The 27,674-nt window shown below is 34.4% G+C and overlaps 1 protein-coding gene across 1 annotated transcript; it reads left to right on the top strand.

Annotated features, from left to right (window-relative positions):
- The first annotated feature begins 6,897 nt into the window (after window positions 1–6,897).
- Window positions 6,898–10,459, top strand: LOC132300922 (uncharacterized). Its single transcript, XM_059798229.1, has 3 exons — window positions 6,898–7,109; window positions 10,003–10,135; window positions 10,403–10,459. The coding sequence occupies exons 1-3, from the start codon at window positions 6,949–6,951 to the stop codon at window positions 10,457–10,459; spliced, it is 351 nt and encodes a 116-aa protein (XP_059654212.1). The 5' UTR covers window positions 6,898–6,948.
- Window positions 10,460–27,674: the final 17,215 nt, after the last annotated feature.

The following is a 27,674-nucleotide window of genomic DNA, read 5'->3' as shown; positions in this document are numbered from 1 at the left end:
TTCTCTCTCTCTCTCTCTCTCTCATTTTTTTTTTTGTAAAGATGAATGAATGTTGTGAAGGGGGGTTATGGGAGCTCTCTGCCGCTCCATCCTGGAAAGAAATGAATGTATTCCGCGGCTGCTAGTTCATGAATACCCCTGGGACTGGGTGCAGAATGGCCAAAGCGCGCAGGCTAAGGGTGTGCATGAACTGGGAGACGAGGTTACTTTCGTCTTTCTGGCTCTGGGGTGAAGGGAGCTCCTAAGCTCCTCTCAAACATGCATGCATGCCTTGATGGTTTGTCTATATATATAGTTATATGCAGATATATATATATATATATATATATATATAAACACAGTTATGGCTGATAAGCTGTTAGTAGTTGCTGATCTAATTAAATAATCATAATAGTACATGCTTTTTATTTTGTTTTATTTTTTGTAATGTACACCTAGCATCTAGGATGTGATTCATCTCCAATAGGGTGGTCCAAAACAAGCATTAGAATTTGAATGCGTCATTAGCACTTACTATTTGATGAATTTGAAGATTACCCAAGAGGTAAAAAGGCATTGGGTCATGTTTGTATTCTCTTTTTCTTGAAAAAATAAAAATAAAAAATGTTTATTCATTCTCTTTTTTTGGCATGCATGGTTAATAATCGATGATGGTGCATGAAGAATGAAATTCTTAATGGTCTACCTTTATCTCTGTAATTTTGAGTATTAACTTTTAACTTTCACGTCAAGGTTTGAGTCTATTCTTTCTTTGTATCCATTAAGCATCATGTGTCTTTATTACAACTAACATAAATGCCAATTGGGAAAGGGTATCAATTGTTGAACATGTTGGTTTTAGCAGCTACTGTTTCTTTATTAATTTTGTTGCTCCTGTAACTCAATTCAAAGAAAACGCTACAAGTACTTATTTTGTGTTTTTGTAGTTCATTTTCGACTTCTATGCTGTACAGGAAAGACAGGACCTTAAGAAAGCAATCAGAAAGCCTTCAACGAAAGCTAGCTCGAGAACTATCCGAAACGAAATCTTCCTTCTCTGCTGTTTTGAAAGAACGTGGAAGAGAGAAAAAAGCAAGAATATTGTTGGAAGACTTGTGTGATGAGTTTGCTAAAGGAATAAGAGATTATGAACAAGAGGTGCGTTCCCTTAAATACAAGTCTGACAAGGATCGCTTTGGTGGGGAAAAGCCTGATCGGTTTGAGTGGAAGGTACAACAATGGTGATTCCAAACAACAAGGAGATATTGCTCATCACTGGAAGGCGGAAAACTGCATACTGAGAGTAAATGCATGGAAAGTTCTTGTAATCAGCCAGCAATTCCAGGTCATGCTAGTCCAGTGCAACAGTGGGTGTCAAGATTCATATCTCCAGCTCCTGAGGTATCTGAATCTACTTCAAAATTGTCCAGGGGAATAAAAGAGAATACCTTGAGAGCAAAGCTGCTTGAAGCAAGGTTAGAGGGCCGGCATTATCGCTCAAAAGCATTTAAAGGTTCCTTTTAGGTTGATTCAACTGTTGTTTGCCTGCACCATCAAGCTTCTGACAGCCAACTTCTGGTATGTGAATATTGCCAAGATCCTTCTAGCTGAATTTGGAATGACGTTTCAGTAATTTCAGTGTAGCTAGTAATTTATTTTTTCCTTTGTAATTTAGAATCACATCTGTAAATGAAACTATGTATTTTTTGTTACGTGCTTACCTAGCTAAAAAAATATTAAGTCCTAGTACTATTTGTAATTTAGAATCACATCTGTAAATGAAAATGCTTTCTAGCCTTGGCTCATCTTACTGGTTTTTCAATTTGATTCGATGATAATTCAAGTCGAACTCATTTGTTTATATCCAGATCATAAACAAGTGAGTTGCATTTTGATACAAGTGACAGTAATTGACTAGCTAGTCTATACAGTCATTCATTTTCTAACAGGGTTTCGTGCATGTTACATATGGACATTTATTGGACTCTGAAACATTCTTAATCTGTAGCATAGTATATATATCTTCTACCCTTTTAAGTACTCCCTAGTATGCATAAGTAACTATATTGTCACTTCGCTAATTTGGTGTGATATATTTGAGAATGGTTCTCAGATCATGCTGCAGAAATAGTGGTTGGTTCATTGGTTGTTTTTGTCTATGGAATTGACTTTTGTTGCGAAATCAAACAGAAAACACAAGAAATAGATCAAACACACACACAATATGAATACACAGATTTTCTTGGTTCACCCAAAATTCAGAGCTATAGCAGCCATAACAAGTGTAGAAATTATCAAAATACCCTCCAAAAAATTTGGAATCCACGGAGTTAGGGCTTGATGTACAGAATCTATCAGGCTCCACACTACCCATCATACAAATGATCAAATGAGTTGGGGTCAGTGATTTCTTGAAGAGTCATGATAAGGAGTCTGATAGTTGGACAAAATTTGACTGATTGCACTCAGATCAAATCAATCGGAGTTGATCACTGTCGGACTATAAATGATTTTCCAAGAGAAAGTTATTTAAACAGACTGCAAAAGAGATACCAACAGACCAGTAGTCTAGCGGTATTGTAATACCCCGTAATTTTGGAACACGGATTGATCAAGTCCGCGTATAAAATCAAGGGATATCAAAACAATTTAAGTATTTAACAAGCACAGAATACAAAGATGAATAATAAAGAATAAATAAACCGCTGAAGAAAATTAATAAATAAATATTACTTAATGATTCTCCAACAATTACAATTCGGAAATCCCATAACTCAAGGACCCCTTAAAACATTATCCAATAATCCAATACTATTTAAAAGTACACAAGATGAATAGACGAATGACAGTCTCCCAGCTGCGGATCCTCAACCTCGAGACTGGAACCTCTAATAACCTGAAAAATAAATCGTGGGTTAAACCCTACGAGCAAGTTCACTCTACCAGGCCTCTGAAAACCAATAAGCAGATCATCTCTGATCAAAACCAAACCTAATAAAGTTTTAACTTTAATAAAACACGATATACATGTCTATATATAATTATATATACTATACTAATCACATCCATTAATAGGTTTATTAAATTTCCATACCTATTAAATAATTATTAAAATAATATTCATACCTAGACCAATCTACCATTTCATTTTATAAAAACTCCTTTGACCTTAATCTCATCCTAGTCAGTTGTTTAATCATTTAAACAACAAATTATAATAAAAGAAATACTTTATTTAATCCCAACCTGATAATGATTTTAATTGTTTAAATCACATATCCAAAATCCAAGTTTTGACAAATCATCCACGTTTTCCCCAATATTATTTTATTAATGTAAAATAATACACTAACCAGTAAGTACTAAACTATTCTCATTTAAGAATATCTAACCCAAATCCAATCCATACATACAACAACCATAGATGATATTTTAATCATCTAACACATAACAACGTAATTATGCTTTGGCAAATCAACCATGCCATTGTAAATATTTTTATTTATATATTGGCAATTCAACCATGCCTCCATAAGTATATTTATTTATACATTGACAATTCAACCATGCCTCCGTGTATGTATATTTATACATTGGCAATTCAACCATGCCTCCACAGGTATATTTATTCATACATTTAATTAGCAATTCATCCATACTTTCCATATATGTATTCTATTCATACAAATATTTAGGTAATATATTTAATCATTTGACAATTCATCCATGCCCACACTTTAACCATGAATTAACTTTAAAATTAACAATGCGCTAAATCATACATAGCCATCACATGCATATTATACGCATATCATTAATTTAACAACCAGCCTATTAAGATATGCCAAATAAAAATGATAATATTAATCATCTTAAATGATTTATATATATATATACCTACACATATGTTATTTAATGTATATATGTGTTTAACACCTTCTTTAATAATCATTGATTATTTAAAATCAATATACATACATACATACATACATATATATATATATATATATATATATATATTCATCCTTCCATACAACTCATAGACAAATTAAATTATATATACACATATATATAATAATTATATATATATATATATATATATATACACTTCCTTCCATAACAAATTATTAATTTATTATATTTACACAAATTAGTGCAACTAAATATGTGAGAAATAGTTTCCTTTAAATACTCCATATTGGTTTAAATAGTTTTCCGACACTTTCTCACTAAAACATAAATATCTCCTAGTAGGATGGGAATCTGATAATGAAATTGGTACCATTGGAAAGAAGACGAAAAATCCTTAAATTTGAGCTCAAGAATGACCCAATTTCGATTTAAAATGACTAAGTTATGACCGTTTTAATTTCTAGTGTCGAATTAGGCCAACATAGTTTCCCACGCGCGCCCACGTGCTTACTATGCACTTGCACGCGCTGGATTCAAGCCTCCTTGTGTGCTGGTATTGGCTAAGCTCTTTCAGCTACCGTGAGCTCACCACACTGAATCCATCACTTCCTTTATGCCGCATCCAATGGTCATAAATGAGTGCGCAAATGAACACGCTCACACTAGATTATTTTCTATTAACTATAATAGATCTAAGGTCCAGATCAGCGAGTGCACCATCTTCTCATGGTCTGCAATACACCAAATAATCCCATAGTTGACCAGACCACTTCTATGGTCCAGATACACCTGCGCACCAAACTTTTATGCGCCGCGATGCACCATATCAATTCACATAAGTTTAATTAATCAAATGGTCCTAATTGGCGTATACACCCTATTATCACTGGATCAATTCTTTATTGTGCCGCCGCTCCACATGAGCCAGTTACCTAGTATATATATATATATATAATTATTTTCCTAACAAATAATAGGAAAATAAATCCTAATAAATTCCTAAAAATATCAGAAAAATTTCAGAAAATTACAGAACATTTCTAGAAAATAAAGAAACCATAATTAACTCTCTTGGGTCATACATAATCACGAAATATAACTTAATAAAATAAAATAAATCATTGAAAAATAAAATAAAATAATTAATCCTAATTAATAAATCTTTTAAAATTATCGGGGTATTACAGGTATCAAGCTTCTACTTCTCAAGGAGAGGTTAGGGATTTGAACCTCAGTGAAGACATGTGTGTGTGAATACTAACTAAAATAAATAAATAAAAAATAGATAGACAGAAATGTTCATCAACGGATAGTTGTCAATAATGCAAAGCGTGAGAGAAAATATTGACAGTCATGTTCACGCGGACTAAGAAATTATGCAAGTAAATTTTATATATCTTGAGCAAAGTATTAGCATTTGTATATTTCAAGAATGATTGACATTTAATGCGATAATCAAGTGTTAGCATTTGTATCTGTGTCTATGCCATTGGTTTACACATGAAAGCATGCCTTCTTTGCACTATTGAAGACATCTAGTTCTAGTGCCTTAGTAGCCTCCACTATAGTTTTGTTCTTTCAATTTTGAAAAACATTATAATCTAGAAAGCACCTCCAACAACAGTTTCTTCTTAGTATAACGATATGTTACGTCAATATAGTTGAGACACAATAATAATACATTTTAAACACTTGAATACAACAAGATAATTTTGTAATTATATTTTACAAAAAAATGGGATTCAATGTTAAAAAAACAAAAAATAATAATAATAACTAGTGATTTCATTCATAATTGTATTAATAAAAAAATTATTATTATTTTTATGCATCCGTGTCCCATTTCCGAGCCTATTTCATATCATAGTCATGTCTCCATCCCTGCTTTAAGCTCTCACACAACCATCGACTTGATGTATGTAATCCAATGGGCTATATCACTGGATATTTAATGTAGTAGTAGCTCACGGGCCTTAAGGCTCAGTTTGGTAGAGTAGAAATGGGAGGAAAGGGAAGGGAAGGTGATGGAGGGTGACTAAAAAACTGTGTTTGGGTAAAATGGGTGGAAGAGAAGGGAAGGAAAGGGAAGGGTTTGGAGGGTTATGCATAGCCTTCCACAGTGATTTGTTTAACCTCCCAAAAATGGGAGGAAATGGAAGGAAAGGGAAGGTAATGGTTGATGATGCCAATTTTACCCTCAAATCAATATACATACAAGATAGCAGTTGCAGAAAGAATGGAGAGACGGCGGGCAACGGCGAACCCGAACTGGAACAGCGGCGATGGCGAACCCGAACTGGAACAGCGACGATGGAAACTTGAAAGATATGGGTTTTGATTTTCTGAACAATCTGATATACTGATACGGGTTTTGAATTTTTGATTCTTGCAGACAGAAAGATAAACTGAAATATATGGGTTTGGGTTTTGAACTTCTGAATCTTGTAGAGAGAGAGAGAGAGAGAGTTGAGAACGATAATAGAGATGGAGGCCGAGATTGGGAAGGCTGAAATGATTTGCCCTGGATCGGAACCTTCAAGAACGAAGGTGCTACAGCCGGATCTGGATCGCTCTTGTTCAAGAAAGAAATTTTTCTTTCCTTTTCTTGTTTCTTTCCTTTTATTATATATATATATATATATTATACCTGCAAAAAAAAAAAATTTCTTTCCATTCTCGCCTCCATCCCCATTATATATATATATATATATATATATATATATATATAATAAAGGTATAATAGTAAATTTATTATTATCATTCCCTTTTCTTTCTTCTCCCAAACATAATTATTATCCTTTCTTTTCCTTCATTGACTAACCAAACACAATGGAGGGTTAAAATAATCCTTCCCTTCCCTTTCCTTCGTAACTAATGTTATCCTCCCCCTTCAAATCCACCGTACCAAACATACCCTAAAAGTCCTTTAGAAAAATGTCTAAAACGGCGTCGTACAGTTTGTAATGGCAAGCTAGGAATAGACGGGTCTCTCTGGTTTGAATTGAAAAGAGATTTTCTAGAGAGGGAGGTGGAGAAAAAGAAGAGAGACTGAAGAAGATGGCGGCTTCGTTTAGGTGGATGCTACAATTACACAAGGACGTCCCAAAAGCGGCTCGGTTATACTCAGAGGGCTTGGACTTCACCATCAATGTCTGCTCTCTTCGTTGGGCTGAACTCCAATCTGGTCCCCTTAAACTCGCCCTCTTACAGTCCAACAGGTCTGTCTTTCTCTATCTAGATCCTCTTTCTTATATGTGTTCGAATCATTTTTTTTCTGTTATTTGATACCCTTTTCTCCATCTTTGGTTTTGGTTTCATTTTCCATAAATAAAAGCAAAATAATGGATTTAATGGTATAAATTGTGTATTATTATGTGTGCTCTACACAAGTGAGTTATACCTAATTTATTACAGTTTCAACATGATGCATAAAAGCTTATCTGATTTCCAATTTTCCCACAAACAATGATCAATAGAATTGGGTGTTTATTCGTATTCATTATCATCATACAATTATTTCTTGAAATTTTTTAATTCTTATAATTCTCAATAATACTATTTGTTAGTGGATTTAAAGATGTCAACTTTGAAGCTAATTATATTTAGACATTGTTAGTGGGCCTTGGCGCAACCGTGCTCCATTATGACCCAGAGGTCACACTTTCGAAACTAGAAATAGCCTCTACATGCAAATGTAAGTAAGATTGCGTATGTGTAACCCTCCCCAGGCCCCGAAATGGCAGGGCCCTCGTGCACTGAGCTAGCCCTTTTTTTAGTTTATTCATTGTTAAAGGGCAGCATCGTATTTGAGTTATTACCATGGTCATTGAACGAATGGAAACCCAACATTTATTTTTTCTTTGTATAATTAGTGATTTCCGAATCCATAACAGATTCACAACAGATCCAAAAAAAAAGGAGCCATTACTCAGTATTAGTCATTGTTAATTGAGGTGCTAGGAGAGCTAGATTGTCATGACTTGCTCCACTGTGTAGATACTATCCGCCTTGCACACTCTCTGTGCTAAGGATGATTCAAACTTTGTCTCTGTATCCACGTTCTCATTCTTAGTGGCCTGAGCCTTTACCATTGCACCAAATAATTCCCTCTAGGGGGGTTCTCACATGGACAAAATTAAAATATTAAAATTAAATTTCCTTCCCTTTCTCCCCCTTAATTTCACACCTTGTTTTAAAGTTTCTGCTTCTAGAAATAGTTACTTTTTGTTTCAACTTATTTTAAATTGTATTTAAAATATTGAAGGAAGCTCCTTCTTTAGTTGAGAATGCAGGACCATTACTAAGATTAGTGAAGTAATCATTAGTATGACCAAGAAATATAGATATGACGTTGAAAGGATGGAAACTGGAAGTGGGGCTATGAATATTTTATACCTTTTCTTTTATAAAATATGAATATTTTATGCTTGATAGAATACTTGTTTAAGTTTACCTCTCTCCGAGGTGTCTATTCTTTTTTTACTATAATACCTTGTTTTGACTGCATCGAACTATGTATCTTTTGATAACCCCCAAAATCCTCTTCCTTTGGTTCAAATCTAATTTCAAGTGGAGGAATACACTTATTTCAGGAGTATATAAATGCACTTGCTCATGATCATGGTTTAAATAGATTGATTTTGTTGGAAAATGAAGGTTATGACAATAAATCGAGCTTTCTAATTGTAAAATGTTTAATCACTTGAATGTATCAACATAATCATCTGCTTATTTCTGCTGATGATTCTAACCAAAATTATTTTTTTTTGGCACAAGAAGAATTTTTATATTCAAATGATATCAAAGGAGGGATTTGCACTCATTGTGCAAGTTCCACTTTCTCTACAATTAATATGTTCCCTCGAAGGGAAAGAGATTCAATCTCATAATTTACGATCAATTGTACCCCCGACTCAAAATTTCCTCGCCAAACTACATGAAACAGATTTTTGGAATGTCCCTAGAAAATTATTGCTAGTTGCCCGAAGTGAGAAGCAAAAATATTTTGATAAAGACGTGAAATGTGTTTTTGCTTTCAGTTTATGTTCTGCTCTAGATGATCCCCATGAGTAAGCTTATTGGGATGATTTATTTTGATGAACCAACTAGACTGTTACAAACAACAAACAATAATAAGGAAAATAAAAATTATACATTGTTTTTATTAGTGGTTTATTTACATGATTAGTAGCAGTTTAATCATGTCTTCAACATTATCAATACTTAATGGCACCTTTATTATCTGGGAAGTTTTAGAAGTAAGTTCTTTTCAATCTATATCTATGTTGAAATATCATCTAGTTCTAAGCCCGGAGATGATGCATCAGTTGGCAATAGGTATAAATGAGCACATGGCATTTCTATAGATAACCATAGCTAAATGTTCCTAGTCGGATGGATGTTTTTGCCATTACTATGATTGGATGATATTATTGACAGATTGATTTGAAGGTTTCTCCAGCATTATTCTGAAAAAAAATTCACTCTCCCAAAGTTTCAATATAAGTTTAGATGGTTCTCACAGTTTCTAACAATCCAAGTTCCTTTCTTATAAAGCCTTGCCGGAGAGTGAGACCACACCTCACATCAGTGTACTGTCCTCGTGCTTGAGTTGTTTGACATGGCTGAAAGCATCCCACAATCTTGGACCACTATGGTTTCTTTGTTACGCCTGGCAGATATTCTGGCATGTGACTCGAAAATATATCTTTAAATATTGAAACAGCTTTGCATAAAGCCCTCTTAATGATGGAAGCCATGTGTGACTTGAGCTTTATTACTTAGTTCTCCATTTGGGTAGAAGTAGCGTTATTTTTTATACACCTTTACTCGGTATTTCCCCATAGTGTTTTTTTTATATACAATTTTACTCAATATTTTCCCTTTGCCTTTCTCCTGATATGAGGCTAACCAATCAACTAATTTTGACAGATACTTATTTACATTCTGCCCCTGAAAATGCCATTATGTTTCCTGTTCCTATTCTGTTACGTGGGTTGTTTAGTATGTTGCCTTTGGTCATATGTTGGAATGTTAGACATTTGTTTTCCTTATCTGTGACTGGATTGGAATATAATTGATCTGAAGTAGCTGCTAATCCTAACTTTACAGTGAACATGCCACGCAGAAGGAACACTCGTCGCTCTTGTCCTTTACGGTGACTGACATTCACACTACAGTGTCAAGACTAATGGCTTTAGGTGCAGAGCTGGATGGTCCCATCAAATATGAGATCCATGGTAAGGTAAAGACCCAACTTCCGAGTTGCATAGTTTGTGGAAACATCAATTTTCTCTTATTGAGCAATTATATATAGCAGTTGCCACTCACTAGGATACTAAACATTCCCAAAATACATAATGTTCAAGAGATGATTGTTAACGGCTTGTCTTTCGTTATAGTTAATAGTGTAATTCTAGAGGATATTCCACTGATTCTATCAAGTTATACTACATATCCCATCTTTAACTGGAAATTCTGAAGAAGCCTCATTATATATTGGCTCTGGCAGGTTGCAGCCATGCGCGGTGTTGATGGGCACTTGTTGGGTCTTTACGAACCCTTCTGAAAATGCCAAAAGTGAGCATGTTCCTTTGTGAGCTACCGCAAGAAGCAACCGCCTTCAGCAGAACTGTTCGAGAAGTTGGATGGTGGTAGTTCATTGTTCATACAAGTCAACAGAAATCTATAGCCCCTCGGGTGTTCTAGTATCGATATTTTTCTGGCAATTAGAGAAAAGCAGTGTTCAAGTATATTAGCAGCTGTGTAATTTCTCAATGGTGAGTGCGTCATGGATGATCATATGGTGAAGTACATATGTAAATGGGACTTAAATTCTCTCCCATCAACCTCGTTTTTTTTTTTTCTATTTTTTTCTTTCTTTCACCGATGGCTTACCCTTTCATCACATTTACTTTGAAATTTCACTCCTTATAATATGATTGAACAAATTTCACTACTACAAGAATTTCACCGTTATAAGTGGTGAAATTTGAAGTTTCAAACGTCGTCGTCTTGATTATTGAGTGATGTAGGACGGTGCGTGGTTGAATCTGTACTAGGATATCGGTAATAGGGAGGATTTAGATCCCAATACATGTTATGCAGTACATGTTCTTCCACAAAGAATCACTTTTGAATTAAGAATTCGCTTTAGAATTTTTTTTCCTGCACCAGAATTGATCCTTATTGCTTGGCACTTATTTGTACCTTTTATTGACATCAGCTTCCATTATTAGCATATTAAGAAGTATTATGTTTCAGGTCACTTTTGACTTTATGCTTACAAAAAAGATGTATAAAAATAGATGTATAATGCTTTATATTATATATACCATTTATGAGAATGACCTAGTTGAACCTTGCTGGTTGAGCTTTAGCTCATGTCATATAATTGGTGAATGAATGTTCCGAAGGAGACAACATTCAACAGCAGTTTGATTCGTTAAACAGTTGTAATCATATAAATATAATGATAATAAAGAGAGTGATCTTTGTGGCTTGGAAAGAATGAAAGGCACACAAACAATAATTCATATAAAAGCAGAATCAAACGTAAGCCGAATCACTACTTTATGAGTATGGTTATTGGCTGGAGCTTTATTCAAATTTATGCCTCCCAACAATAAAGCAATCCAATTCCCAAAAAGCAAGTGATGCATCCTTGTACAAAATTACTTATTGTTCCAAGTTCAGCAATGATATGCTTATAATGAGTGGATTCTCTGCCATACAAATGGTGCTATACTATATGGGTGGTTATAGTAGAGCGCTCATATGTAAAGTAATTGCATGGGAATTATCAAAGTCGTTCACTGTGATACAACACAAGATGATCTCATACTTCTTACTTATAAAAAGGCTATTTGGACAATTAGCTCGAATGAGGAGAATTTTGATCTGTATTGCTATAAAAGTCGTTAGTGATAATGATTTCTCGTTAATTTATACACAATTATTAATAGGCCTTTTAACCAAATTGTTCCGAACTTAGACCTTTCCAAGTTCACGTGTGGCCTTAGACAGGTTAAACTCTCTTGAACGGCTAAGTCAGCCTATCGAACATAACAAAATGTATAAATATATAAATATATATATATTAAACATAATAACAAATTTACCCCTAATTCTTGATTTTTTTATTTATGAGTTTGGGATACTTATATCATTTCATTTTAAAAGTATTGTGTATTTATACCATGTCTTGATGGATGAAAAGATGGAAGAAATGATCGGTGGAAGAAATGGAAGAAACTTCCCTTATTTGTTTGGAAGAAAGCAAAAAGACATAGGAAGTAACAGGATGAAACATTCCTCTTAACTAATGCCTTCGAAAGGTTTTTATCCCCTCAAAATTGGACGGAAAGAGAGGAGGGAGAGAAAAAAAAATTGTACACTACAAATATGTAATAATAATTTTAAGAAAAAATAAATAAATAAAAAAAGAAGAAAGGTACACTTCAAATATGTAGTAATAACCTTTAATTCCTTACAAGTTAAGCCCTATTGAAATTTTCTCACATGTATAATAATGCTATATTGAAAAAATATATACAAAAACTCTTGTTCCCATCTTTTAAACCAAATATATATATATATATATATATATATATATATATATATATATATATATCTCTCTCACCCCCCTCAATCTTTTTTGCTATTCATTTCATGAAATCAAATAAAAAGTGAGGAAAACATTACTTCTTTAAAGATGCATCATTTATCCATCTCCTTTTCTCTTTCATCTATTTTTCGAATCCACGGAATGTTAGAACTAAAAGAGAAATGAGTGTTTTACTATTGTTACAAATTCTAATTATTCGGAAAATAAAAAATAAAATCATTCCAACAAGTTTGGGAAGTAAACTATTTTGAAATTTTCATCAGTGGATTCAGTGGTGGTAGTTGTTCTTCATCCCAATATAAAAGAATTTTTTTTAAAAAAGACGTAAATATTAGAATTTTTTCTCAATAATTTTTATAAAAGCAAAAACTTTCAAACGGCATAAAAGGAACCCTAAAGGCAGTGATGTCACTATCATTTTGAATTCTCGGACAGTTCCTTTTTCTTTTCTGGTATAATTAAAGAATACCAAAACAACCCAATTAGTTACTACAAACTGTTGACGGTAAGTTTACCCAATCAAATGGTAACACGACCACTAAGCAGCATACTGGAAAAATCATCACTAATGCTTGGAACCCACTATACCACTTTGTTATATATAAGTATATATAAATAATTATGACCAATAATAAATAAGTATATATAATAATTATGACCAATAAACCATAAATGCATAAAGCTTTTTTAAAGATGCTCACAGCGAACTAAAGTGGATGAGCATTGCATAATCAAGTATATATATGTGAGAGGCCAATTAATCATAGAAAGCCAAGTGGGTATAGCTACCAATAAGCCATTAAATGTAAAACAATGAGAAAAGATGCTTTTTACCACTAAAATCACTGGTGAATGTAGAAATATTTCAGATTTCAAAACCAGAAAATCCCATTCTCAGATTTTCTATTAATTTCGCATCTTTCAAATTTAATGGCCCAGATTACGTCTGCACTCATTTATCACCCTATATAAGCCCCCTCATGCCCTCTTCCAAAACCAACCAATTCTGCATTTGGTTTCAATACATTAAGTTTCTCTCTCTCTCTCTCTCTCTCTCTCACACACACACACACTGTTTCTGTCTCTCTCCTCTCATATTTTTTTTTTTTGTTTTATTTTGTAAACATAAATGAATGTTGTGAAGGGGGTTATGGGAGCTCTCTGCCGCTCCAACCTGGAAAGAAATGAAGGTATTCCGCGGCTGCTAGTTCATGAATACCCCTGGGACTGGGTGCACAACGGCGAAAGCGCGCAGGCTAAGGGTGAGCATGAACTGGGAGACGAGGTTACTTTCGTCTTTCTGGCTCTGGGGTGAAGGGAGCTCCTAGGCTCCCCTCAAACATGCACGCCTTGATGTTTTGTCTATATATATAGTTATATGCACATATGCACATATATATATATATATATATAAGTACAGTTATGGCAGATAAGCTGTTTGTAGTTACTGATCTAATTAAATAATCATGCCTTTTATTTTGTTTTATTTTTTTGTAATGTACACATAGCATCTAGGATATATATGATTCATCTCCAATAGGGTGGTCCAACAAGCATTAGAATTTGAATGCGTCATCAGCACTAGCAAACAATCATGACTTACTATTTGATGAATTAAAAATGTTTATTGGCATGGTTAAAATAAGAAATTATCATTTCTTTCTATTATAGTATTCTTAATTTAATAATCGATGGTGGATGGTCTATCTTTATCTATGTAATTTGGAGTATTAACTTTTAAATTTGAGTCCCGTAAACAAAAAAGAAGGGGAAGGAAGGATGAGATTTGTATTCTTTCTTTGTATCCATTAGGCATCATGTCTCCTTATTGCAATATATATGCCAAGCAGTATATATTAATAATCTATAGGCCGAATTGGGAAAGGGTATCAATTGTTGAACATGTTGGTTTTAGCAGCTACATTCTCTGTTTCTTTATTAATTTTTTTGCTACTTTTTCAAGGTAACTCAATTCAAAGAAAAACACTACGACTACTTTACTGGTTTTGTGTTTTTGTAGTTCATTTTTTGGACTTCTATCCTGTACAGGAAAGACGGGACCTTCTAGTGAGTGTTCGCGAAGTATGAGTTGGGCGCTTTAACCATTCAGCCATGGATGCTTATTGGGATCTTCGCAATGCAAATATGCTTTACAAGGTGCAATCAGATGCAAGATTTCATGTCCAGCCTCAAATTATGTGTATATGAGACCGTTTATATGTTGTATATGAGAGATATGCGGTACAATGTAAATCAGAATTATGTACAATCTGTAATGATAAAGGCTGAATTTGTAATTTTTGGAAAGTAGCAACTGTACAATAAAATTACAATTTTTGTTCCATTAATGAATTGGATTTCAAATTAGCATAATTTTCAAAATCATTAACACATTAATATTTTGATATATATTTCATTAAGCTTCCTTCAGGTTTTTTCCCAATTGTATACTGGGGTTGGACTTTATTATTATTGATTGTCTATAACTTATAATGAAACTGATAAAATGGGAGACCATATTCTCAGTTTCATTTTTCAAGATTGCACTCTAATTTTTTTTTTTTTTCAAGTTTATAACGAAAAGGGTAATTACGGTATTATAAATAAATGATAATATATTAATCAGTCGAGGACTTTTTTGTTATTATTATTATTTTTTTCATTTTTTCATTTTTTATTTAAAAGAAGAAGAACAGTGCAACTATCGTTTCCCTAAAACAAGTCAAATCTCATCATAAAATATAAGGTAAATTTTATTTAGGTAAGTGTGACCTATCGAACCCTACTGAAAAAACAGGTAAGTTGTTTATACCTTGTTTAATTTTGAAGATATTTACCATTTTTGTTGAAATCCACTAAAGCTCGTATTATTCCTTCAATCTTGCTAATTTCCAAGACTAAGTTATAATATAATATAATCGTTATAGGATTGAATTTAGGTCATTCTTCATTGTAATTACATGAATCCAAATGCAACGTACCTTGAAACTTTTACTTCGTATTAGGTATTCAAAGGCCAAAAACTTCAATTGATTTGATGCTTGAAAATGAGTGGGCTGAACAAAATCCTCATCCTCAAGATCTAGTATTCTCCAATAGTTTGGAAATTTGATTTACAAAAGAGCTTTGTGTAATGTGACTCATATATCTAATAATGTGACTAATATTATTAAAATATAAACCATGATCTTTTGTTTTTAAATTATATGACACTAATTCACCATAAATATATTTTTTATATGTGAAATATGACTACTTAGGGCCTATTTTGTATGCGTTTTGTTTTTGATTTTTTGTTTTTGTCCGGTACTGTAGCAGGTGAACAGTAAAAATAAAATAAAATTTACCAAACATATTTTCGATTACTATTTAAAATACTTTATAACAAAATACTTATTTTGTTTCAACTTAAAACAAAACATCAAAAATAAAACGCGTACCAAACATGCCCTTATCTGCCTAGGCCAAGTGTTGGGCTGAGTACACAACTGATTGCATTGGGCTAGAATACCAGAGTCCTCTGCTAAAAAAACGATTGTTATAGGTCAATGCGTCTAGCCAAAGTGTTGGGCCAAATGCACCAGGCCATTAATAAGACCATCAATGATAATAGTTTATACAGTGAAACTATAGCTCGTTGTATTGGCCGATACGCGATGTATTTGTCGGTTCGTAACTTTTTTTTAAGAGTCCAATACTGTTAAATACCTTTATAAACCGATTAGTACAAACGATTTCCATCGATATTCAACCGAATTCATTACACCATGACTAATATCGCCCTACAAATCATAAACCCAAGTTACCCAACACTTAAAAATAAACTATTTGACTCTATTCAGCTAAAAACTTTCATCCATATTATAATTATAGTATTTAGTAGTATTGTCGTTGTTATTTTCCCTTTTTGTCATCCTAGTGTTTTGTACTTTAGGAGCCACACACATTTGAAGATACACAATTGACTGGGTATGATTTGGTGGCCTAATCCATGATGGTGAGACTTAAAATGTGACTTTTATTTTTCATAATAATACTTGTTTTAGCCGACTTAAAGATGTGGTACCCAACCAAGTTAACGTCATTGTATTTCCTCGTTTTGGGTGGTCAAAGCACCACCACTTGTAACCATAGATATTATAAATTGATATTTTGGGTAGGTGTGAACTAATTACTTTGAATAGATGCTCTTTAACACTTTTAATTTATAAGATGGCACCACATAATAATGATCTAATTTCATACTGGACCTAGGGACTCAGTCAAGTCTTTGTCCTTTGCGTTGGGTTTGGTTCAATCACAGCCAAACTACTAGTAATTCTATTAATTCTTGAAATTGGAAGAGAATAGTTTAGATACATCCAGCTTCATGAATTTGACTGACTGCAATACAATCATATATAGTAAGTACACCAAGTCAAAAAAATTTGTAATGGTTCCAATATAATCGTGATTTCATGTGTGTAAACTTAACTAATGTTGCAACCGAGCAAAAAAAATTTATATGCAAATGAACAGTGCTAGTTAGATCGAGAAGTTAAATATAATTTTTTTTATTTTATTTTATAAAATAAATCACTCTTACCATTGTGTTAAGACCTACCCTCAACAAGTACCGTAAAGATAATTTTTTTAAAAAAAAATCATTGATAAAAATTTTATTTTATTGTGATCAAGTCATCAAAATCGATGGTTCAAATTTTCGTAAAGACAAATTTATTTCTTAACAAGGTTAAAAAATAAAACAAATAAAAAAGATGGACGAACGAAGAGATGGAAAATTCCTCAAGGTTGACTGTTCACAACATTGAACCTCAGGGTCATAAATGAACAATTTGAGTGGTTTGCTTCCCATAACGACCATGATGCACCCAAAAATGTTGTAGGAAGTTAAGAGTTGCAAACACTTTTCATGGAGGCATTACTTCATAATATTATGAAAATAAATTAATATAGAATTGTTCATGAACAATTCATATTCAACTCATTTAAGGTTTACTTCGGACTCATTCACTTAACAATTGAGTTTAGTTTGAGTTAGATTTTCAGACTCGTTTAGTAAATAAATCGATCCTGAACAACATTAGTCTTGACTCATCATAAACATAAATTCGTATAAGGTTGTATCTATATATAAAAACAAGCTCATATAGGCTTATAAACGCGTTCATAAATATAGCCTTGTATAAGTTCATAAACATAGATTAATGTAAGCGCATGTAAGATCATGAACTAATCAAAACAATCTTGAACACGACCCCTAACCAAGTTCGAGTGTTTGAAAATAATGACAAGCTAAGGCTAACTCAACCTTTTGAACTCATTATGAGTTCGAGCTAAACTCACAAATGAATGTATTGAACTTGAACATACTCAAACTATTTGGTTTATTTGCAACCCCATGTTGGATAGAGAATGTGAGGTAGTCTGTGGATTCAAGTTTCACAGCAACTAAAATAAATATGAAATTATACTTCAATTTGAAATTTGAGAAAAATTAGTGGACCCCACTTGTGTTAGTGGTGGGCTTCACCTTCTATTAAATACTCAAATAAAAAATAATTTTCTAAATGGATAGTCAGGTCCAATATAAACTTGAAAGGAAAAAAATATGGAATAAACATTTTCTCTGTATTAGCACACAATTCACAAGTTTACACGGGTTCTCTTTATAGGAGATAATACACGCACATAACTAGCTGGCCTAATTAATAATTTCCTAATTTACAGCATTTGACCAATGTTCTATTTACACCAAATATCCTCCAAATATAATATTTACAGTTAATAATATTTGTTAGTATTACTACCGAATCTTTCATTTTCAACACTCCCCCTCAAGTTGGTTTGAAGATATCCTCCATAGCCAGCTTACTGATTAGTCTGTCGAACTGTCTTGTAGGAAGTCCCTTTGTAAGCACTTCTGCAACTTGCTCGATAGTAGGGATGTACGGCATACAGATCAATCCTTTTTCGAGATTTTCCTTGATGAAATGTTTGTCTACCTCCACGTGCTTTGTTCTGTCATGAAGCACTAGATTGTGAGCGATCGAAATAGCAGTTTTATTGTCACAGTACAATTTTATAGGCAACGGATTAGAGACCTTTAGTTCATCCAATAGTCTCTTAATCCATAACACCTTACAAATTCCATGAGCAACTAATCTAAACTCGGCCTCTGCGCTGCTTCTTGCTACTACATTCTGTTTTTTACTCCTCCAGGTGACAAGGTTACCTCCAACAAAGGTGCAGTAGCCAGAAGTTGACCGTCTATCAATAGCATTCCCAGCCCAATCCGCTTCAGTATAGGCTTCAACTTGCAAGTACCTACGGTTTTTTAACAGCAGACCTCTTCCAGGGGTCCCCTTTAGGTATTTAAGAATTCTACAAACTGCATCAAAATGTTCTCGTCCAGGTGAATGCATAAACTGGCTAACCATGCTGACTACAAAAGCTATATCTGAACGTGTATGTGACAAGTAGATTAGTCTTCCAACAAGTCTTTGATACTATTCTCTATTCATAACTTCTTCATCTTTAGAAGGCTGTAGCTTAAGGTTGGGCTCAATAAGTGCCTCGGCTGGTTTACATCCTAGCAGACCTGTCTCCCTAAGTAAATTAAGAACATATTTACATTGATTCACAAATATACTTTCTTTGGATCTAACAAACTCCATTCCAAGAAAGTATTTTAATGCACCCAAATCCTTGATCTCAAAGTCAGCTGCAAGTCTCTTTTTCTGAGATACCCCTCGGATCCAAGACACGGGTTGATCAGGCCCAGGCCCAAACCCGAGGGAATATCAAACAATTAATATTTTATAATGAACACGGAATACAAAATAAATTAAGATATGAAATTAAAGCTGGAAGGAACTAAAAATAGAACCCGCAAAATAATATAATTATTAAAATCCATCAAACCCAAACTCCAAAACTCCATCAGTTTACAACTTGGGAATCCATCTCTAGTGGACCCCTATTAAACATCCAAACGGAAGATAGAACAACTGTAATAAACGTCCAGAAATAAAACTATAGAGAGAGCCCTACATCGTCGGAAAAGTGAATAGAGACCTCTACTCAGCACGAACACGTCTAAGCCTGGAACTGTCGTGTACCTGAAAAATAGAAGTGGGTCAGGCCCACGCGCAAGTTCTATACTACTACAATCCAAACAGAGGCCCGATACGCATGTACATCCTAAACAATTCAACAATAGCTAATAATCCGTAAATATATATATAGTCACACTAAAGGACTATCACTGGACTACAGGTCGGTCTCAACCTGAATAGAGGTAACATGCTAAAACGCACACGAAGTGGGCATATGTACCTATACCTAAACAGGGTACACCTCCAACCATCGTAACCAGCTACACATCCCGATGCATATACGCTCCCTAGCCATCAGTCCTGAGGCTCAAGCTCATACCGAGGCACCATAACAGTACATATATAAAATCCATCCAAAATCCCTGGTATTGCCGCTCAACAAGTAGTTGCCATGACAATACAAATCCACGGGACTTAACTTTTAGTTAATCCCATCCTTATTCCAAGTAGGTGCGTAATGGTATTGTTTTAAAAACCAAACCCATCCTTAGTATGCCACCGTCCCATACCAGTGCCTACTTTCCAATCCTCCAGTAGTCAATAATATCATTAAATCAAGTATATATCAACTAAATTTCAACATCCAACATTCAATGTTAGCAGTGATAAAATAAGCATTGATAAACAGGGTCACAACAACAACATATACATGCCCAATTTAAGTTGTTCCCTTTAGTCTGATATAAAGACAGAATTAATTAAAACTTCCATTTAACACCTTACAAATGACATACAGATATGTAGGGTATGTATCACAAAATCCTAACCTCCACAGTTGATACTAACTGTGATAATGTAAGCATCAAAATAATATTCATAGTATGTATGTAGACATGCTCAAATTATAGCGTTCTACAAAACCGATCTAGTGTTAAACTCAAATCCTCCTAGTATTTAAGTTCCAACAGTTGCTATTATAGAAGTTAAGATAGCTATCATCTAGACCCATCCTTCCAATAACTTATACTAGCAGTGGTAAGGAAAAACGTGAACCACAGAACCACAATGCATCCACAAACATGCTTAGTCTAGGTTGAACAAGCATACAACACTACTGTAACTACCAGTTTCATAGCAAAACAGATATCATTTTAGTTTGGTTTAATCTTCATAAATCCTGGAATCATTTAAGAGTGCAAAGAGTATGAAGCCTAAGGGAAAGAGTAAGGATAGAATCTTGCCTCAGAAACTTTTGTTCAAAGTTTCAACGTTGTCTTATTAAAAAATCCCGGCGAGTTCCAAAACCCGGTTACTGTTCACGGATACGAAACACTATTCCTGAACTCAAAATCTGATCTCCACCGTTCAGATTGTGTGACACTGAGTCATGAACCTATCCTCCAAATTTCAGCTCGATCGGACCACGGACGAAGCAGGATTGGATGTTTGATGAAATCTGGGCAGAATGGAAAAAAAAACTTGTGCGACCCAGTTACTGTTCACGAGTACGAATCACTGTTCCCGAACTCAAAATCTGATCTCCACCGTTCAGATTGTGAGACACTGAGGTCTGAACCGATCCTTTAAATTTCAGCTCGATCGGACCACGGACGAAGCGGGATCGGATGTTTGATGAAATCTGGGCAGAATGGAAAAAACCTGTGCGACCCAGTTACTGTTCACGAGTACGAATCACTGTTCCTGAGATCAAACTCTGATCTTCACCGTTCAGATTGTGCATCACTGAGTCGTGAACCTCTCCTCCAAAATTTAGCTCGATCGGACCACGGACGAAGCGGGATCGGAGCTTTGATCAAACCTTGGCAAAATGTGAAAAACTGCGTTTTTCCTTCTCCACTTCCACAAAACGTGTGTTTTGTTTAAAAAACCCCTACACAGACGTCTACCTTATACTTATAGAGTTTTCCTAAACCCTAAGTTCATTTAAGTCCAACTCAAAATTCTAACCGGCCCATCCAATTAACGTAGAAACCTACGACGGCTATAATATAAAACCCTAATTTATACTGTAATTAAAACCCTAGTTAGATGTATTTACCTAATTACCCTATTCACCATTAAATACTTAACAAATAATCTAATTGAACAAAATAATAATTAGCAAACCCAATTAAACTAAATAGACACACATAAAATAAGACACACATAGAATAATTAAACCAATTACACTTAAACCATTAATGCCAATTAAATAATTAAAACACTAACAAGTAATTCCAATTAAATAACTAAACCAATTACACTTAAACCATTAATGCCAATTAAATAATTAAAACACTAACAAGTAATTCCAATCAAATAACTAAAAATAAATATCATTTAAATAAATTAAATCACCACAAAAGAAAACAATTAAGCACCTAATAAAGAAAATAATGACACATAATCAAATAAAATGCACTTAAATAACAAATTAAATACCATTAAATACCAGGAATATCCTTTTTAAAATTAGGGGTATTACATTTTCAGTCTCTCCAATTCTTCATTGTCATTACCTGTCAAGACTATATCATCCTCATAGACAATTAACACTGCAACATTGCCTTCTTTACTGTGTTTGTAGAACATGGTATGGTCAGCATGGCTCTGATAGTAGCCAGCTCTAGGGGACTATTTGAGACCATATAAAGATTTTTTCAATCTACAGACTTTATTAGGTTCCAATTTTCCCTCAAACCCAGGTGGTAGATTCATAAAGACCTCCTCCTCAAGATCTCCATTTAAAAAGGCATTTTTTTTTACATCTAACTGGTGTAATGGCCAGCTGAAATTCACAGCCAAAGATAACAAAATTCTGATTGAGTTTATCTTGACTACAAGAGCAAAAGTTTCCTGATAATCAATTCCATAGGTCTGGGTGAACCCTTTTGATACTGGTCTTGCCTTGTACCTCTCTATACTACCATCATCTTTACATTTCACAGTAAAAACCCACTTGTAGCCTACTGTTCTTTTCTCCTTAGGTAAATCAACTATCTCCCAAGTACCACTTCTTCTAAGAGCATTCATCTCTTCCATCACTGCTAACTTCCAATTCGGATCATCAAGAGCTTCCTGAATGTTTCTTGGGACAAACAAATGTAAGATTTTTGAGGCAAAAGCTGTAATACCCCTAATTTAACAAGGATAGTTCTGGAATTTATTTAATTATTTAAATTGTGTTTTTATTTATTTAGTTGTGAATTTGTTGATCAAGTGTGACTTTATTTGTTTTTATTTGTTTAGTGGTGGTTTTGTGAATTAATTAATTAATTATTAAATTGTATTTTATTTTTCTGCTTTTCGTTAATTGAACTTAGGGTTTTGTTTTATTTTTTTCTTTAGCCGACTTAGTTTTCTGTATGGTATTAGGACTAGAATTAGGGTAACCTTAATCCTTTAAATATATACATTAAGGTTTTACCTAGGGGTTTAGAACTTAAACACGTCGGTGGAGGCAGAAAGAGAGAACAGAGGAAGGCTTAAAGTAGTCGGAGTTTGCCGGAGAATTTAGGAAGCAACGGTGCAAGGTTTCAAACTGAGACCTAAAGGCAAGTTCTAACCTATCTCTTTCCCTTCGGCTCGTGTTCTTTGCACGACTGATACAATTCCAGGATTTAATAAGAATTAAAAAGCTGAACTGGATTGCATGTTTTAAATGTTTAAAACTGGATGTGTGTTCAAGTTGTTTAATGTTTGTATTAAATTTTTCATTGCGTTATTTCTGTTTAAAATCATATAAGTTGATGAGTAATGATTTTTATTAGTTTTATACCATGTTGGGAACCACTGGAATTAATTTAGTTTGCAAGTTTGGTGTGTTAAAACAATTGGGGTTCGGGAAGGCATAAACTGCTCGTATTAAACTCTTGATGCAAAATTCATGCTTTAATTGATTTTAGTAACTGAACAATGAATTTAGTGGATTCTAGAATAAGTTGGAACCTGATTTAAACAATTAGGAACCCTAGGTATGAAGGTCAGTTCATCAGAAACTCACCGGAATTGAAAACGATGAAGAACAGAGAGAGAGACGGCTCACTGTTTTAAAGAGCAGGCTCTTCCGGACGAAGAGCAGGCTCTACTTTTAAGTAGAGCCGGCTCTAGGGGTCTTGGAGCAGGCTCTTCTTCTAGTAGAGCTGGCTCCAAGATGGGAAGAGCAGGCTCTTCCCTCGGGTGTGCGTTTTTTTTTATTTTTCTGCGACTGTGTGGGCTACAGAACTTGGATTTTGGAATTTTTAGTTTCTGTTGGAAGCTATACTAAGGTGTTTAAAGGTGGTCTAAGCTTGATTAAAATCCTTGAGAGAAGATTTATTCAAAATAAAACAACTTTGTTTTAATACGACAGTGGACAATGCTTAATTAATCAGTTTACTGTGTTTTTGTTATGAAAGGATGCAAAATTGCTTAACACTTAGAATAGCAGTTCTTACCAATAAAATTCTCAATTAAACCTATCCCAATGTTATAAAATAAGCGTGTGGATTTAAATGGTTTAGTGTGCTTATTTGGCCCTAAGTTGGTTTACAGTTTGGATGGGAGGAACTGCAAGATGTTTAAGCTTTGGTATTAAAATTCTTAGTGATGATTTGCAGTTAGCCATGTTCCAGAATTACTAAAAATAAACCTATGAACATTTATATTCTGTTTTGGTTGATTAGAATTAATTGGTTTACATGTATAACCTGTAGTATCAATTAATGGACATTTCAGAGTAGTATAGATTAAGCTTGTTAATTGACAATTATTTTATCATGCTTAATATGGAACAACTGATATTTGTACTTAATGTTTTATTGTCAATTGTGGAATGTATGGATTGGTTGATAGTTATATTTTTATTTATTCTATCAACTGCCGGATGGATTGGATTGTATGCACCGGTATGGGACGGTGACATACTAGGTTTGGATTGGCTCAAAATTGCTATATCCTACCTATACGGAATAAGGGAATGGATTAAAAATAAATCCTACTTATATTTAGGCTAAGTCAAAGAAGCTGCACAAGCTGAATGACTAGCTGGATTACTGGTTATCTATGTTAAGTCTGTGCAGTTGAATAAACTGAACGACTTACTAGATTTATTATAGATAGTTATGAACGGATTTTAAATATACTATTATGGTATCGTGACATGAGTTTGAGTCTCAGAGTCGACGATTAGGGAGCTTATATGCAGTAGGATGCGTAGCTGGCTATGCTGGTTGTGGTGTACCCTGTTAGGCTTAGGTAGTCATGCCCACTCAGGTGCGTTTTGCATGTTGCCTTCTACTCAGGTTGAGACCCGTATCATAGTCCAGCGAGAGTCCATAGTGTGGATATATATATATATATATATATATATATATATATATATATATATACACGACTTATATAGTTATTGTTGGGTTGGTTAGAGTGCATATGCGTATCAAGTCTCTGCTTGGATTGTAGTAGGTTAGAACTTATCCGTGGGCCTGACCCACTCCTATTTTCCAGGTGTACGTCAGTTCCAGACTTGAGCTTGTTCGTGCTAGGCGGAGACGATCTTCCATTCTACCGACGATGTAGGACTTCCTTCCAGATATTTGATTTGGATTTTTTCTTCAGTTTACTTTCATTTCAGTTTGGTTTTTAGGGGTCTACTAGAGATGGATTCCCGAGTTGTTAACTTATGGAGGTTTTGGATTATTGGGATTTAAGTATATTTAATATTAAAGGTTTTTATATTTAGTTTTCTTTCAGCTTAAACTATTGTTTCTTAAATTCATTTTGTATTTCGTGTTCGTTTGACATATTAATTGTTTGATATCCCTTGGGTTTGGGCCTGGGCCTGATCAACCTGCGTCTCGGATCTGAGGGGTATCACAGTTGGTATCAGAGCACTCCAGGTTCAAGTGTCTCTAGGATTCTATCGTTTAAGATTTCCGCGTAGCGTTTTCTCTTATTTAGAGCTTAAGTTTAGGATTCATTGAATTCCTTCACGGTTCGTTTAGAAAGTACTGATGTCAATTGTATTCTGTAATTGAAGAATGTTTGGCACTATGAAGAGGATGAGGGCCGCGATGAAAACAAAGAAGGGCCCAAGGCCGAGGAAGGTTACTCCAGTAATTCCCCTACGAAGGCCGACCAAGAAGGTGAAATTGGAGACCAAGGAGTTGATTCCAATAGGCGTTGCATCGGAATACAAGTCAAGGAAGGTTTCTTGTGTGCGGGATTAGCCACCATACTGTGGACCTAACACAACTTCGGTGGTGCTTGAAGCTGAGCCAAGCAGAGAGGAAGACCCCGAAGAAGATCAGGATGGAAGAGATACCGGAGCATCCGAGATGGAGGGCACCGGAGTTCAAGGATGACTGCTCTTTTAAGAGTACTTTTAATTACTAGTAGTGGAGGAGGTATTAGTAAGAAGGTAGTATGGATTTAATCACGTCCATTAGGATTATGTTAAAGAACACCTTACGTTTATTTGTTTGACAATTTTGGTTTGAAAAGTTCTTAATAAAGTAAACTTGTGGTTTTGGCTATCTCAATTTTGTTTATTGGAAGTTGTGTTGTGATGTATACATGAATGGTTTTATTAAACTGTATTGGAATGTGTACGTTGTGATAAGGAAAGGAAGTCAGTCATAGTAGGCTGATTGGTTTTGGGCAAGCAAACAAAGTTTTGCTTATAGGTTCATTGTTTTGCAATAGGATGATTACCAAGGAGTTATAAAGGAACTTGTGTAAACTCAATATGGTAGGTTTAGTATAGAAGGAAGATTCTCAAAATAGAGCGACGTTACGTGTTTTGAACCGTTGGGATTTAGGTTGGTGACACATTTATGCAATAGACCTCAGGGTATTTCTACACCTTTTTGGCAATACCACCATTTTACATAGGAGGATGGGCCTGTGACACTAGATATTGGTAGACTCAGATTTCTAACAAATCTTTTGGTCCTGGACATGCACACATATGACGTAATACTTGAGATGGATTGGATATCACTACCATGCTCAAGTTATTTGTGTTGGAAAGGTCTATTGTGTTCACCATACCTGGTCAAGATATTTTATGTCGTTGCTATGCCACGCTCTAGCGCGGACAATAGAACCTATTTGTTTCGGGTAAAGTAGGAGACGGAGGAGGGGATTACTATATCTTTGGATAACATACCAATTGTACAGGATTTCCCGGATATATTTCAGGAGATTCCAAGGTTGCCGCCGAGTCGCGAGATTGACTTTGGGACTAACTTAGCTCCAGGCACTACGCCTATTGCTAGGGCACCTTATAGGATGGCACCAGTGGAAAGGCGTGAGCTGAGGAATCAGATTCAGTAGCTACTCAGCCAGGGTTTCAGTTGCAGGAGTACTTCACCCTGGGGAGCACCAGTGTTAATTGTGAAAAAGACGGATGGTTCGATTCGCCTGTGTATAGACTACAGGGAGTTGAACAAGGTTACGATTTGTAACAAGTATCTTTTACTCAGGATTGATGATCTATTTGATTAGTTAAGGGGAGCCACATACTTCTCCAAGATTGATCTGCGTTCTGGATATCATCAGTTGAGGGTTAGGGAGAAGGATGTTTCTAAGACCACATTTCTTACAAAATATGGATCTTATGAGTTCCGTGTCATGCCGTTAGGGACGACTAATGCACCCGCAGTGTTCATGGACCTAATGAACAGAGTCTTCAGGGCTTATTTGGATCAATTTGTTATTGTTTTTATTGATGATATCTTGATCCATTCTCGGTCGAAAGACAATTGTAATACCCCTAATTTTAAAAAGAATATTCCTGGTATTTAATGGTATTTAATTTATTATTTAAGTGCATTTTATTTGATTATGTGTCATTATTTTTTTATTAGGTGCTTAATTGTTTTCTTTTGTGGTAATTTAATTTATTTAAATGATATTTATTTTTAGTTATTTGAGTGGAATTACTTGTTAGTGTTTTAATTATTTAATTGGCATTAATGGTTTAAGTGTAATTGGTTTAGTTATTTGATTGGAATTACTTGTTAGTGTTTTAATTATTTAATTGGCGTTAATGGTTTAAGTGTAATTGGTTTAATTATTCTATGTGTGTCTTATTTTATGTGTGTCTTATTTGGTTTAAT

Source organism: Cornus florida, unplaced genomic scaffold, assembly GCF_030987335.1.
Source record: "Cornus florida cultivar Cherokee Brave unplaced genomic scaffold, ASM3098733v1 CherokeeBrave_3.0.0_Hap2_Chr03, whole genome shotgun sequence".
Classification (NCBI taxonomy): domain Eukaryota; kingdom Viridiplantae; phylum Streptophyta; class Magnoliopsida; order Cornales; family Cornaceae; genus Cornus; species Cornus florida.
Note: the sequence above shows the minus strand (reverse complement) of the source record. Positions and strands in the feature narration are given on the sequence as shown.

Coding starts and splice junctions, on each gene's coding strand:
- LOC132300922 (XM_059798229.1), top strand. CDS start 6,949: ATGGCGGCTTCGTTTAGGTGGATGCTACAATTACACAAGGACGTCCCA. Junction 7,110..10,002: donor GCCCTCTTACAGTCCAACAG/GTCTGTCTTTCT, acceptor CTAACTTTACAG/TGAACATGCCACGCAGAAGG. Junction 10,136..10,402: donor AATATGAGATCCATGGTAAG/GTAAAGACCCAA, acceptor TGGCTCTGGCAG/GTTGCAGCCATGCGCGGTGT.